Source organism: Podarcis cretensis (assembly GCF_951804945.1).
Source record: "Podarcis cretensis genome assembly, chromosome: 12".
NCBI classification, from domain to species: domain Eukaryota; kingdom Metazoa; phylum Chordata; class Lepidosauria; order Squamata; family Lacertidae; genus Podarcis; species Podarcis cretensis.
The window spans coordinates 6804728-6820677 of record NC_137181.1 but is presented as its reverse complement, the minus strand read 5'-3'; the positions used below and the strand labels follow the sequence as shown (position 1 = coordinate 6820677).

Here is a 15950-nt window from a genome sequence, read left to right as displayed (position 1 = left end):
CTACACATCTACTCAGAAGCAAGTCCTACTGATTTCAATGGGACTTACTTGCCAGGTAAGTGGATGTAGGATTGGCTTAGGTTTGATTTGCACTCAAATCACCCAGTTGTAAAGCTAGCCCCATTGCGTGGCGAGTTCCCTCCCCCCCCCCAGTGGAAGTAAAGACACATGACACAGATATTTAAGGTTAGTGGGCTAAATACGGCCACAACTTTATTGGTTACAGGTGATGAGCGGTATTGGCTTAGGCACTGGTCCTGGAGCAGCTGGAAGCGGCAAAGAGGGAGATCCCTGGCCGCGCCTGCGTTAAATGGACCATAAAGAAGGCTGATCACCGAAGAATGGATGCTTTTGAATTATGGTGCTGGAGGAGACTCTTGAGAGTCCCATGGACTGCAAGAAGATCAAACCTCTCCATTCTTAAGGAAATCAGCCCTGAGTGCTCACTGGAACGACCGATCATGAAGCTGAGGCTCCAATACTTTGGCCACCTCATGAGAAGAGAAGACTCCCTGGAAAAGACCCTGATGTTGGGAAAGATTGGGGGCACAAGGAGAAGGGGACAACAGAATGCAGCCCTTGATGCAGAAAAGTTCCTCTGCCTTCCTTTAGAGGAAGGGAGGGATGAAAATGAAATAAATTAATGAAGGTGTGTACTGTGGCTGTCTCTCACTCCAGAACCGAGCAAACTCTGTAAGCAACAGCTGGAAGAAGGAGCTGTTCCGTTCTTGCCGTACAGGCCAGTGCATAAAGCAGCCAGCCAACTCCATGTCTCTTACAGCATAGAGAGGTAGCAGCTGCTTGGGAAAGTGGCCATGTTGTTCTTGTTTGCGAAGAAGTCTCTGGGGGTAGAAATGCAACGACCATCCTATCAGTTGCTTGCTAAGGCAAGCTGGGTGCGATACAGAAACTATGCAGGCAACTGTACACTGGATTACCCCTCTCCTCTTAATATACTCAGCAAATAGTGCAATCAATATCAAGGCTAGCATTACAAAAAATTGCCTTAGAAGACCCTGCCTGACCTTTGGCTGGAGCAAACAAGCCATTGGCATTAACTTGGGGCTTGCAGGACAGATTGTGCATTTCTGTCCAACGTTCCCCTGCCTCCCTTCCTTCCGCCATTTCCTCAGCTGTATCTTGCACCCAGGGTAGCCAACTTGTGGCCCTTCTGTTGCTGCTGGGCTCCAACTTCCATTGGAAGTCTGAATATCCAACAGTCAGAGGTGGTGGGAGCTGCAACCAAGCAACATCTAGAAAGCCACAAGTTCTCCATCCCTGATCTAAGATGTGGCGTTCCCTACTGCATGCACAAGATGGAAGAAGGTCTCTGTTTAGAAGAGCCTACATCTCATGAAAGAGGGGGATGCCCCTTCTAAGATCACGAGTGGGGAATCTGTAACTCTCTAGGTGCTGCTGGACTCCAGCTCCCACTGGCCCCCATGGGAACAGCCAACAGTCTGAGATGATGGGAGCTGTAATGCAGAAACATCTGGAGTGCCAAAAGCTACCTTCCCACCGGAGCAGTACCTATTTATCTACTTGCACTTTGAGGTGCTTTCGAACTGCTAGGTTGGCAGGAGCTGGAACTGAACAACGGGAGCTCACCCCGTCGTGGGGATTCGAACCACTGACCTTCTGATAGGCAAGCCCTAGGCTCTGTGGTTTAGACCACAGCACCACCCGCGTCGTAGGGAATGTCAAATGTGATTGCAAACACTAGACCGGTTATGGCAGTGCATGATAGCAGAAACCAATATTCACTCTTAAAATGAAGAGCCAGTTAGATAAATCATGGGAAACGAATTTGAATAAATTATCAGCAGCAAAACAATTATGAAAGGCAGGATGCCACAAGATAATAGTTTGGAATAGAATTAGGGGTTATTCTTTAGATTCTGGAATAAGACATACTGAAATAAGACAGAATAATAATATCTGAGCTGAACGCATTATGCTCATTCAGAGAGTGCAAGAGTGCTCAGAGTTATCTTAAAATTGGGGAATATATATTGAAGACTAGAAAAAGGGGTTAGCGCTTCATGACCAAATACAATGTGAAGGCAGAACATTACATGGCATGTGTGCTACAGCCCTCAAGGGCACTTGAAACAGGCAAATGTGCTTGGGGAGAGGGTGATTTCAGTGGAGAAAAGTCAGTGGGACGGGAGATTAACCCTTCCTCTGCTGCTACTTCCTCTCTACAAGCTGCAGCTTCTCCTGCAAGATTCAGCATGTGTGAAATGAGATAAACATGTATTTCATACCTTGTAGCTGAGGAAGGCAGGGGAAGAGTTACCCACCACACAGAGAGACTTCTTCTCTACCGCAGTTTCTGTGGTGCAAGGCACACCCTCTCAAAACGTTTTGGTTTGAGAAAGCTTTCCCTGAGGTGTGACCAAGTCATTTTTAAAAATCTCAATTGTACAATTGTACCTGTAGGAATGGTTTAAATGTTTTTAGAATTTGTAGAAATGATTTTAATTGTTTTCAGAATTAACATTATTTGCAATGTGTGTGTATATACTATGATGGCCGCAGGCTGTTTATGAATTTGTAAAATAAATAAATAAAAGTGTATTTGCCTATCAGAAGTGCTCCCTGGGGTTTTATTATGTATGTACATGTTATTGCATGTCTTCAACCTGCAGGATGCAGTGTATTTGTAAGGCATGCTTCATACCCTCCAACATTTCTCCAATGAAAATAGAGACATCCTAAGGAAAAGTGGGACATTCCAGAATCAAATCAGAAACTGGGGCGGCTTCTCTAAATCAGGGGTGTCCCTGGAAAACAGGGACACTTGGAGGGTCTGTTGCTTTTCCACATGGGCCTTCTTCACAAACATTTCTGACTCCTTATTGCCAACTTTTCTCTACTATGAATGTTCTTAGATGGTTTGTAGACCACCCTCCTTTGGGATGAAGGACAGGATATAAATTTATACAAATCATGAATGAGTGCTGCCAGATTCACAACTTGCATTAGAACAGGCATCCCCAACCTTCGGCCCTCCAGGTGTTTTGGACTACAATTCCCATCATCCCTGACCACTGGTCCTGTTAGCTAGGGATCATGGGAGTTGTAGGCCAAAACATCTGGAGGGCCGCAAGTTGGGGATGCCTGCTTTAGAAGCACCCTAAGGAAAAAAACATTTCATGTGCTTCATTTTCACTTACCTTGGACACTTAATTCTGCAATGGTTCTGCTTCCCTCTTTCATTTCGCATATATAGACAGCATCGTCATCCATGGTAACATTCTGGACTGTAAGTTTCCGATATGTGCCTTCTTCCTCAATGTTGTACTTTTGGCTCTGCTGGAGTTTTGTCTCCTCTTTGAACCAGGTGGTTTCTGTGCTGGGAACGGGCACCTCACACTGGAAGGAAGCAGATTCCTTCTCCCGAACTTCCAGGTCTCTAAGTTTCATCTTGAAAGGTATTCTCGGTTCTTGGGAGCAAGGAAAAGAAGCAATAAGTATGGGAACACAAAAGCATAACAGAGCCAGATAAGGATTGCTCTGAATACACTATGATGAAATAGTTAACAACAGGGGAGGGATACTTGGGCCCAGGTGCTGAAGGTGGCCCTTCAAGCCTCTCTATGTGGCCCTTAGGATGCTCCCAAGGCCACACCTTCTCTCCTGCAACGCTGCTCCAAGCCTTGCTTTGTGTCCTCTTTGAGTGTTTTTGCCTGGCTGGACTGTGTCCCTGAACCCTGATAATGCATTTTGCTTGGGACTTTTTACCATGTGTGGTGGGACTGCAGTAAAATCAAAATGTTTTGGGAAATGATATACAATGGGCTAAAGAAAATGTTCCATTTAACATTTGTGAAAAAGCCTGAAGCTTTCTTATTAGGGATAGTGGGGAAAGACCTGCCAAAGAAACTAAAAAATAACTTTATGTACGCGACAACGGCGGCAAGAGTCTTAAAAGCACACGGATAGAAGAATGAGGAAATCCCAACGAAAGAACTGTGGCAAGAAAAACTGATGGATTATTCGGAATTGGCAAAACTGACACACAAACTATGTGATAAGGATAACTGTCACTTCAAAGACGAATGGGAACCTTTTATGAAATATTTGAAGAAGCAACAAAATGAACTGGACTCTTTGGCAGGTTTTGAATAAACATTCACAAACTGTTTATTGTAATATATAGATAGACAACTTGAGGAACTTTACAATTTTATAACATGTGGTGCCCCGCAAGACGAATGCCTCGCAAGACGAAAGGGTTTTTCGTTTCTTGAGTTGCATCGCAACACGAATTTCCCTATGGGCTTGCTTCGCAATACGAAAACGTCTTGCGGGTTTGCTTCCTTTTTCTTAAAGCCGTTAATACCCGGGGAAACCGTGCTCCGCAAGACAAAAAAATCGCAAGACGAAACAACTCGCGGAATGAATTAATTTCGTCTTGCGAGGCACCACTGTATGTGTTGAGAAAGCAGAGAAAGGAGTTGAGGGAAGTCCGGGGGTGGGAGGTTGGGGTTTTTTGTTTAGGGAGGAGGGGGAAAAATAGAGGGGGGGGAATAATAATAATGTGGATGCTGTATTTTTGAATTGTGTTGAAATTTCCAATAAAAAAATTATTTTAAAAAAATGCATTTTGCTTGCCGAGATGGAGTAAGGAGTGGTGAGATTGTGTGCAGATATCAGCCTATTGCAGACAGGTAAGATTTTTATTTCTTTCGTCATTCGTTTTTGCTTCTGGCCCTGCCCACCAGTGAGATGTGGCCCCTGCAGAAGCTTGTCCAGAAGGGAGTGTGGCCCTCAGGTTGAAACCTCACCCCTGGTTTATAACGTACAGTGGTACCTCAGGTTACATACGCTTCAGGTTACATACGCTTCAGGTTACAGACTCTGCTAACCCAGAAATATTACCTCAGGTTAAGAACTTTGCTTCAGGATGAGAACAGAAATCATGATCCGGCGGCGCAGCAGCAGCAGGAGGCCCCATTAGCTAAAGTGGTGCTTCAGGTTAAGAACAGTTTCAGGTTAAGAACAGACCTCCGGAACAAATTAAGTTCTTAACCTGAAGGTACCACGGTACAGCCTGATTCTGTAAACTGATGCAGCGCTTTTGTAGAACTGTTATGCCAATGTACAACAAGCTAGTAAAGGTAAAGGTAAAGGTACCCCTGACCATTAGGTCCAGTCGCGGACGATTCTGGGGTTGCGCGCTCATCTCGTTCTATAGGCTGAGGGAGCCGGCGTACAGCTTCCGGGTCATGTGGCCAGCATGACTAAGCCGCTTCTGGCAAACCAGAGCAGCGCACGGAAATGCCGTTTACCCTTCCCGCTGGAGCGGTACCTATTTATCTACTTGCACTTTGACATGCTTTTGAACTGCTTGGTGGGCAGATGCAGGGACTGAGCAATGGGAGCTCACCCCCTCGCGGGGATTCGAACCGCTGACCTTCTGATCGGCAAGCCCTAGGCTCTGTGCTTTAGACCACAGCTCCACCCACGTCCCTAACAAGCTAGTACTGGACCACAACAAACATGGCATTTGGCTAAGGCAGCCTCCTCACCAACAATATTTTCATTTCATTATTGTTACATAGATATCCCACCTTTCCTGCGGGGAGTTGATGGTTCTCCCCTCCCTTTCCATGTTATCCTCACAACCACCTTATGAGGTCAGTTAGGCTGAGAATTGGTGACTAGCCCAAGGTCACCCAGTGAGCATCATGGCCAAGTGGAGATTTAGACCACATCATGGCCAAGTGGAGATTTAGACCACATCATGGCCAAGTGGAGATTTAGACCACATCATGGCCAAGTGGAGATTTAGACCACATCATGGCCAAGTGGAGATTTAGACCACATCATGGCCAAGTGGAGATTTAGACCATATCACCAGCTCCTCCTGCTCCTCTTTTTCCATATCATTGCTACCACCTGCTTGTTTGCCAGGCAGAGAGCCAATGAGCAAGATGGCAAAGACATCTTCCACTCCTCACCACCTCCTTCTTCTTTGGCGACCCCTTGTAGCCGAGTAAGATTGTCTTCCATAAACACAGTCTTAACAGTGAGTCCGTAAGTGATTGTGGAGGACAATTCTTGATCCACAGGTCCTTCCACAGTGGGGACATTGGTTCCCAGGCGGGAGTTGATCACGGTGTGGATTTACCAAGCGTGCCTTCCTCTTAGCACGTTTCTCCCTTGCGTCCTGAGTTCGAGTGTCTTCAAAGTCAAGGCTGTTCTCCAGCTGGAGCGCTCACAGGCCAGTGTTTGCCAGTTGTCTGTGTTTATAATACATTTTTGGAAATTTGCCTTGAGACAGTCTTTAAACCTCTTTTGTTAACCACCAGCATTATGCTTTCCATTTTTAAGTTCAGAATAGAGTAGTTGCTTTGGAAGACGATAATCAGGCATCCGCACAACATGACCAGTCCAACGAAGTTGATGTTGAAGAATTATTGCTTCGACACTGGTGATCTTTGCTTCATCCAGTACACTGATATTAGTTTGCCTGCTTTCCCAAGTGATGTGTAAGATTTTTTGGAGACACCGTTGATGGAAACTTTCAAGGAGCTGGAGATGGCGTTTATAAGTGGTCCATGTTTCACAAGCATATAGTAAGGTTGGTAGTACAATAGCTTTATAAACAAGTTTCCCTGTGAATGTGCTGGTCCTCAAACTCTCTTCACTTCAATCAGGAGAAAGCCACACTCACAGAGCTCAGGTGATGATGGATTTCGGCATCATTGTTGACCCTTGTGGAAAAATAACTGCCTAGGTAGGATAAGTGATTGACATTTTTCAACGTTACACCATTGATTTGGATTTGTGGCACTGCAGAGGGGTTATTTTGTACTTGTTGGTGCGCACTTTGGTTTTTTGGATGTTGAGCGACAGGCCAAGCTTTTCGTAAGCTTCTGTGAAGATATTTAGGATAGTTTAGAGGTCATCCTCTGAGCGTGCACACACTACGTTGTCATGGTGGATGAACAAGCAGACTGCAAACTCATACAGATAATCAACTGAGGCTGCATCTGCACTATGCATTTAAATCATTATGGTACCACTTTAAACAATCATGGTTTTCCCCAAGAATCCTGAGAACTGCAATTTGTTAAAGGTCCTGAGAGTTGTTAGGAGACCCCTGTTACCCTCACAGAACTACAATTCCCACAGTTCTCTAGGAAGCAGGATAGACTGGTAAACCATTCTGGAAAGTGTAGCTTGGCTGTAAAAGTTATTGTGTGTATGCAGCCTCAGTGTCAACTTGCAGTTCTACTTCTTTGGGGTTTATTCTCTCTCCCCCCATCCCCGATTTCCTCCTTCTGAATATTTAAAGGTCAGAAGCGAGTTGTGCCACTCCTGATGCCCTCCAAGAGGGTTGGTAGTGGGCGTGAAGGTTATAAATCATTGCCAACTGCATGACAAGAACACCTGTTTGGAACAGCACACAGTACTGCCAGCATGACAAATGACATTCCTTTGTTCTTCCCTCTGTTTGGAATACTTTGAGTATTCAAACAGTCGGTTACTTCAGAGATGAATGCGCTGCATTCTAAATCAAGGCTTGGTCTACACATCCCCAAAAGATCATGTGGTACCGTCATCCTGGAACAGGACCATTTGAAGCTTCTTGGCAGATCACATCCCTGAATGCTTTCCTACAGAAAATGCCCTTGCATGTGGAAAAATACGTTCTCCTAAGATACATGCCCTGCAAACATGGCTCAACTGCACTAGTGGTGCCAAAATCCCTTCCCTTCCACATCACTGGATTCCTGTCACTAAAGTATGTTTTTCTTTCAAAGTTCTACTGTAGCTTGTACACCTAGAAATATACTTTGCCTGTTTTGTGACTCCCCGATTATTTTTCCTGGTGCTTTCCCTTCTCCACCAAGGCTAAACACTTTACCGTAAGAACCAACAAAACCATATCAATTTATCATACAAAACTGAACTGGGAGAAAAATAGTTTGCAACTTTTTTCCTATGGATGTCTTGCTTTCTCCAAGCTTGCAGTTAATATATATATATTATTATGGTTTGGAATTGGATGGCACCCCAGCCACTTGGAGGTCTGAGTGACCACAACATTGGTGGAGTTTTGCTACAAACCTGTCCATCTGGTGGGCCACTCTTGCTTTTGAGTAGCTTCCTCAAGTTGTGTGGCTGTAAGCAAGAAAGACCTTTCACCTAAGGCCTGCCTGCAAGATGGAAGGATAACTGATGATTCACTGGAGACGTCTTGGCTGAGAGCCGTGGGAAATACGTTCTGTTCTCTGACTTCCTCTGCTAGGTCTGCTTCATCATACATAGGTCTTCAATTGGCGACTCATACTCTGAACCTATTCCAGTGTCTGCTAATGTGGTGCACATAGGGCCACAGGTGGAGCTGTGGTCTTGGGCTTGCCAATCGGAAGGTTGACAGTTCAAAACCGCTCAAAGGGATGAGCTTCCATTGCTCTGTCCAAGCTTCTGCCAACCTAGCAGTTCTAAAGCATATCAGTGCAAGTAGATAAATAGATGCCGCTGTGGTGGGAAGGTAAATGGCATTTCCGTGTGTTCTGGCACTCGTCCCGGTGTCCTGTTACACCAGTAGCATTTTAGTCATGCTGAGCACATGACCTGGAAAGCTGTCTGTGGACGAACACCGGCTCCCTCGGCCTGAAGCGAGATGAGTGCCATACCCCATAGTCGCCTTTGACTGGACTTAACCGTCCAGGGGTCCTTTACCTTTACCTTTAATGTGGTACACATTGTCACAGTGGTGGTCTGTGATATCCTACAATGAACAGGAGTGCTAGCAGCATGACAATAACGACTACATAGCTAGTTGACTCCCCCTGTGAGAGTTATGGTGTCCAAGACAATGGTTTGCTCCGAATAACCCAGTTTGCAAATTTGTGATAGCAGATAGAATACTCCTGGAGTGTCTCTGCATAGTTTTTGCTCCTGCACTCCTTTAAGGTGGTTCTGCAGCAGGTTCTACAGTTCCCTTTGGCAGTCCATAGCTGGGCCCGAGGATACTGGTTTGCAGAATGATGGTGGCGCTGGAAAGTTGCCTGTTAACCTCCCATATGTAATCCAACTAGCACATGACGATAACAGCTCCTCCTTTGTCAGTCTCTTTGACTGTGATGTCAAAACTGTTTCTGGAGGTAGATGGCATTATGTTCTGCGTGGTTAAGATTATAAAAGCAAGCAATGCTGTTTGTTGACAATGATCTCGGCACAAGGACAGAAGCACTCTAGGCAAAAGTCCAATCTTGTACAGCAGCCATCAGGAGGGATCCATGCAGAATTTATCTCTTGGAAGCACTGTGGGGAATGCTATTGAGTGTTGTTGCACTCTTTAATCAGGTGGTGGGTCATAAACTAAGTTTTGGATGATAAACGATAGGGAAAATCTTCCAGGTTGCCAGAAACCACATCATATTTGTGAAATTCTGGTGGATCAAATAGAGAACTGAGTTCTTGCCAGGTTTATGGTGCTTTATAAACTGGGCAAAGCACTGGTGCAATTGAGGGGAACAAAGGTATCATGTTTCCCCCAACAGCAGACTTGGGTGGCATGAGGATAGTTTTAATTATGGAAAGGTGGCATACAGATAAAATGGTGGTGCTAGTGATGATCAAATCACGACGTTTGATTATCCACATCTGAGCAAATCCATTTGATCAAATCAATTATTCCTTCAATTCCTATTCATTTAACTTACAGTCCATTTGTGATTTCACAGCTCACTACCTTCTCCATTTCCAAAGTAGCTGAGCATTTGATTTGAAGGAATGGCATCAAAACATTACATGTTTTAAAACTACTCTGACTTCTGTAAGCTATTGGAACACATTTTCAGCATTTGAAACTGGCAGGAGTCGCTCCCACACTCCCATTTTTCCAGTTTGTGATAGCCTCACAACCCGTGCCAGGGGTCAGCAAACTTTTTCAGCAGGGGGCCGGTCCACTGTCCGTCAGACCTTGTGGGGGGCCAAACTATATTGGGGGGGGGGGAATGGATGAATTCCTATGCCCCACAAATAACCCAGATATACATTTTAAATAAAAGGACACATTCTACTCATGTAAAAACACGCTGATTCCCGGACCGTCCGCAGGCCGGATTTAGGAGGCAATTGGGCTGGATCCGGCCCCCAGGCCTTAGTTTGCCTACCCATGACCTATGCAAACACTTTTTCCAGATTTCTAAGCTGAGCAATACGAAACCAGGTTACATGGTCACTGTTTTTGACTTGAGCTTCACATTCTCATCTTTGCTAAAATAACCACGCTCGTTATGCCACTCCTGTCAGCCCTTTACTACACTGTCTCACAGCTGCTGAGATCTATCCTAAATGAAAGGCAGGATATTTTATTTCTCTCTCGGCTGAAGGGAAACTTCATTGCCAGCGGAAACACCCCAACCTTTCCAGACTACAGCCTATTCTGCCATTAACACCCCTATTTCTGCTGAGGCTTTTGAAAGTTACTGTCAGATGTGGGAAAATATTTAAGGTCGGCGATAGTGCTGAAGGGACCTACCACAATCCCTTGCAGACCTATACTTGTGTGTTGTGGGTTAGTGGTTTTCATTAAACTATCCTGCTTTTTGTGGGACGCAGGTGGCGCTGTGGGTTAAAGCCTCAGCGCCTAGGGCTTGCCGATCGAAAGGTCGGCGGTTCGAATCCCTGCGGCGGGGTGCGCTCCCGCTGCTCGGTCCCAGCGCCTGCCAACCTAGCAGTTCGAAAGCACCTCCGGGTGCAAGTAGATAAATAGGGACCGCTTACCAGCGGGAAGGTAAACGGCGTTTCCGTGTGCGACTCTGGCTCGCCAGAGCAGCGATGTCACGCTGGCCACGTGACCCGGAAGTGTCTCCGGACAGCGCTGGCCCCTGGCCTCTTGAGTGAGATGGGCGCACAACCCCAGAGTCTGTCAAGACTGGCCCGTACGGGCAGGGGTACCTTTACCTTTACCTTTATCCTGCTTTTTGGGGTACTACAATGTTTTAAAGGGGTTCCTAGGATATACAGTAGCTCAGGGCTCATCCAGGCTTCCTTTTGTGCCACATTCCTAGGCACAGGTCTGGGATTTAAAGCCCTGTGTCTGAGCGGTTTGCTTTGTTTTTGTCTCAGCCCTTTTCCCGAGAAAAGTTGCATTTTATTGCTGAATCACAGCAAGTGGCAGCTGAGTTTTCTGCAGATTGCCATTTGCTCCAATTCAGCAGTAAAATGTGGTTTTCCCAGAGAGAGCACCGGGACAAAAAAAAAACCACATGCTTGGACATAGGGCTTTAAATCCAGGACCTGTGCGTGGAAATCATGGTGCTACAGTAAATCTTGATGAGCTTTATGTGGCAAAGGATCTGCATCACATGCAAAGGTCCCAGGTTCAGTCCTCTGCAGTATACCTGAAGGAGCATCTCCACCTCCATCATTCAACCCGGACACAGGTCCAGCGCAGAGGGCCTTCTGGCGGTTCCCTCATTGTGAGAAGCCAAGTGACAGGGAACCAGGCAGAGGGCCTTCTCGCTAGTGGCACCCACCCTGTGGAATGCCCTCCCACCAGATGCCAAAGAGAAGAACAACTACCAGACTTTTAGAAGATATCTGAAGGCAGCCCTGTTTAGGGAAGCTTTTAAAGTTTAATAGACTATTGTATTTTAGTCTTTTGTTGGAAGCTGCCCAGAGTGGCTGGGGAAACCCAGCCAGGTGGGCGGGGTACAAATAAATTATTATTGTTGTTATTATTATTATTAGGCTGGGAATCTCCCCTGTCTGAAACCTTGGAGAGGTGTTGCCAGTCAGTGAAGACAATACTAAGCTAGATGTGCTGATGCTCTGACTCAATATAAGACAGCTTTTGATGTTCCCAGGCGTTCCTTTATGTGTAATGACGCAAACGGTCCTTGCAGTTCAGTCCTCTGACTGGCAGCACCCCTCCAAAGTCAGCAGTCTTCCCCATCCTGACTACCCAAAACTCTTCAACTGGAAATGGAAAGTGCTTGACAAGAAGATGGAAAGCATGCACACTGCCCCTAGGCTAATTTGCCACATGCATCCTTGCTAAAACTCAGCTCTCTGGATCTCTTAGGAGCAAACTGCACATGGCATTGTGCAGACTTAAAAAGAAAAAGTGTGTGCTTAAACTGGACCATTTTACTTCTAAGAAAAAAGAAGCTGTGGGGCTCTGATCTGAAACATGCTCCAAATCCAGTGTGATGGCCTGGGATTCAGACTCGGATGCTGAACCTGAGGAATCCCAGCCTGCACAGGAGTCCCCGCCTCCAGAACCAGCTGAGCCAGGGCTGGGGCTTGATCCTGAAGGGTCCTCACCTGTGCTGGATCCTCAGGTGCAGGCATCAGCTGAGTCTGCTCTGGCTCCAGAGGTGATGGAGGACCCATTGCCTGCAGGTGCTCCACTCTCAGCCCTGTCAGAGGAAGCTGAGGTTGCCTCTGGGTCCGGTAACCCTACAGCCTCTCCTGAGCTGCAGAGGCTCAGGGCAGAGAGGCGGAGGGAACTGGTTTCTCGCAGGAGGAGTGCTCACCTGCAGGCCAGGAGAGTCACCAGAGGATCGGGGCTGCCCTATGCCTCAGGGCAGATAAAAGCCAGCCAGCCCCAGTCCCAAGCTGCGGGAGCAACGTTGTTGGTAGCCAGTTCTTGCCTGAACCCTGTCCTGCTTTCCTGCTGGAGCTCCTGACCTCACCCAACTCCCTGCCCTGCACCCAGCTTCAGGTTTTATGGACAGCCTTCAACCTCGGACTGGACTTGAACCTCGCCTCTCGCTTAACCCACGGAACCAGCACATCCAGACTGGATCCCTCAAGCAGTTCCTGCTGAAAATCCACAGCCATGCATTTGAAACACCTGATTTCCACCCACCAAAAAAATCCTGGGAACTGTAGGTTGTTAAGGGTTCTGGGAATAATAATAATAATAATAATAATAATAATAATAATAATAATAATAAATAATAATTTATTATTTATACCCCGCCCATCTGACTGAGTTTCCCCAGCTACTCTGGGCGGCACCCAATCAAGTGTTAAAAACAGTACAGCGTTAAATATTAAAAACTTCCCTGAACAGGGCTGCCTTCAGATGTCTTTTAAAGATAGGATAGCTGCTTATTTCCTTCACATCTGAAGGGAGGGTGTTCCACAGGGTGGGCGCCACTACTGAGAAGGCCCTCTGTCTGGTTCCCTGTAACCTCACTTCTCGCAATGAGGGAACCGCCAGAAGGCCCTCGGCGCTGGATCTCAGTGTCCAGGCTGAACGATGGGGGTGGAGATGCTCCTTCACGTATACAGGACCGAGGCCGTTTAGGGCTTGAAAGGTCAGCACCAACACTTTGAATTGTGCTCGGAAAGGTACTGGGAGCTCTGTGAAAGATAAAAACTATAGTTCCCATTATTCTTTTGGGTGCATGTTGTGGATGTGACCACAGCACACACTGTCCTTGTCAGAGGACCCTGGAGGATCTAGATGTGTTTTCTGAGGTGAAGCATAAGAGAGTTGAGGCCTCCTGTGCTGTTTTTCAGCTCAGGCTAAGTGCACTTAGTGAGGGGACGGCTTCAAGTGCTGCTGCTCTTTGGGGCTGTGTTTGTGCCTGGGGACACCTGTTGCCATGGAAGGCGAGGGAGGCCCTGTAGCTCGTGGTTCACAGGCTGCCAAACAGCTGCCAGACCATTGCAGCCCTTCTGCCACTGCCTGCCCAATACCTGATGGACATGGACAGGCTGAATTTAAGTATCAGGCATTTGCTTGCCAGCTCTCAGAGGAGCAAACCCACAGCGACTGTATGCCTTGATCCTTCAGCACCCTAATGCTTTAATCTCTGCAGATGAGCAGTAAAACCACTTCACTGCTGGAACGTCCCATTGATAGACGTACTGTGTCTGAAGGCCTTATTAAGCCATGCCCGCTCTCAATTCTAAGGTGGCTTTAGAAGGCAATGGAGTTAAGACCTGCCAAGGAAGCTGGAAAATATCTTCATGTACGCGACAACGGTGGCAAGAGTCTTAATAGAACAAGGATGGAAGAATGAGGAAATCCCGACTAAAGAACTATGGCGAGAGAAACTGATGGACTACGCAGAATTGGCAAAACTGACACATAAACTATAGGACAAGGATAACTGTGACTTTAAAGATGAATGGGAACCTTTTACAAAGTACTTAAAGAGACAACAAAGTGAACTGGACTCCTTGGCAGGTTTTAAATAAACACTCCTATTTATCTACTTGCACTTTGATGTGTTTTCGAACTGCTAGGTTGGCAGGAGCAGGGACCGAGCGATGGGAGCTCACCCCAATTTACCCCACGGGGGTAACGAGAGAAGATGGCATCTGCTAGCAGCAAAATGACTTTTGGATTGATTCGGCATAAACACCAGCGTGTGAGGAGATACTGCAACAACAGCGGAGAGTCATACACATAAAATCCACACAGAAACACATCATTGCTTATTTCAACTCGCTTGTGGAAACAACTCAGAGGCCATGAAAGAAGGAAGGTTAACAACAGGAAGATTTAAAGGAACTGTTGGAAAGACTATTTAAGGCAGCAGAGATATGAGATGATCAGAGTCCCGTCCCCCCGAACCTGAAGCATGGGAAGTCCCAACAAAAAAATTATAATTTAGGCAGAATATTTGGACTATTTGATATGTACTTGTATAATTTGGAACATTCAATGTGATTTGATTGGATTGTTAAAATGGGAAACTTAATAAAAATGAATAAAAAATAAAAAACAACAATAAATGGAACTGGGACATGCCATTAGCCCAAGCCATTGTGAAACACAGCTACTCACCTTTGACTGTGACCAGCACAGAGCTGTATGTTTGCCCTGCCAGGTTGGAAGCCGTGCATGTGTAGAGGCCGTTGTCAACCTGTTTGCAGAAGAGGATCTTCAGCACAAAATTCTCCTGCTCATCCTCGTAGATGATGTGCCTCCGCCCTTCGAGGATGACCTCGCCATCCTTCTTCCAAACAATCTCTGGCTTGGGTTCTCCCGTCACGTAGCAGCTCATCTTGGCATGTTTCCCCTCTGTGACGGTGAAAGTACGCGTCGTTACCCCGTAGTAAGAACCACCATCGCCCCGGAAGCTCTTTGCTGTCAAACTGGCGGCCCTCTCATAGTCAAGGGAGAGGCTCAGGCCGAGTTTTGACCGCCCTTCCATGGAGGTGTATGCCGTGGAGATCAGAGAGTCAGCAGTGGTTAGGTCTGTCTTCCTGATTTCTTCTCGCCTTTTTTGCAAGTGTGAGAGCAAAGGGGAGGTCTTGCTGCTGTCTGCGTCTATAGCGTGCCTTGTGCCACCTGGGCTGTAAGAATCTGGCGTGTCCACCACCAACGCAGCTGCTGCACTGGTGGCCCCAAGAGGGTTCTCTGCACGGCAAGTGTACGTCCCGCTGTCCACCAACCGAGTGCTTTGGATCTTGAGGGCATTTTTCTCCCCCTGGGTCTCAATCTGGATGCGGTTGGACTCTGACCGCCCGCCCAGGTGCCTCCCGTCTTTCTCCCAGTTCACTGAAAGGGGTGGGCTACCCTGGACAATGCATTTGAACATGGCGTCTTCTCCCATGATGACTCGGATAGAAGTGGGCTTCTGGATGAAATAAGGTGCCGATTCTGTCACAGTGGTCTGCTCCCCAACTTTGATGCTAACTGCGGCAAAAGCTTCCCCAATCGAGTTCTTGGCCCTGCAGATATATTGACCGCTGTCGTCCAGACTCAAGTCATAAATGGTTAAACGATATAGGTCGCCATCTTCCACCATTTTAAATCTTCCCCCTGTCTGGATAGGAAGTTTATCCTTCTCCCAGCTGACCAGCGGGATGGGATTTCCAATGATCTGGCAACTGAGTGTGGCATCTTTCCCCATGGATACCACAAAGGCCTTAGGCCTGGTCAGGAACCTGGGGACTCCACTGTAAGAGCTGAAATCCATCTTGATGGCCTGGAAAGAAAAAAAGAGGGG

The 15950-nt window shown here is 46.7% G+C and overlaps 1 protein-coding gene across 29 annotated transcripts in view; it reads right to left on the bottom strand.

Annotated features, from left to right (window-relative positions):
- The window catches only part of OBSCN (obscurin, cytoskeletal calmodulin and titin-interacting RhoGEF), a 270159-nt gene that overhangs the window by 240494 nt on the left and 13715 nt on the right, over positions 1 to 15950 (bottom strand). For all 29 annotated transcript variants that reach the window (XM_079996236.1, XM_079996263.1, XM_079996261.1 and 26 more), the window contains exons 2-3: positions 14783 to 15929; positions 3180 to 3449 (exon numbers count right to left, since the gene is read on the bottom strand). In XM_079996236.1, coding sequence (XP_079852362.1) covers positions 3180 to 3449; positions 14783 to 15920 — 1408 coding nt within the window. In that variant the 5' untranslated portion in view covers positions 15921 to 15929. The remainder of the gene's footprint in view (positions 1 to 3179; positions 3450 to 14782; positions 15930 to 15950) is intronic.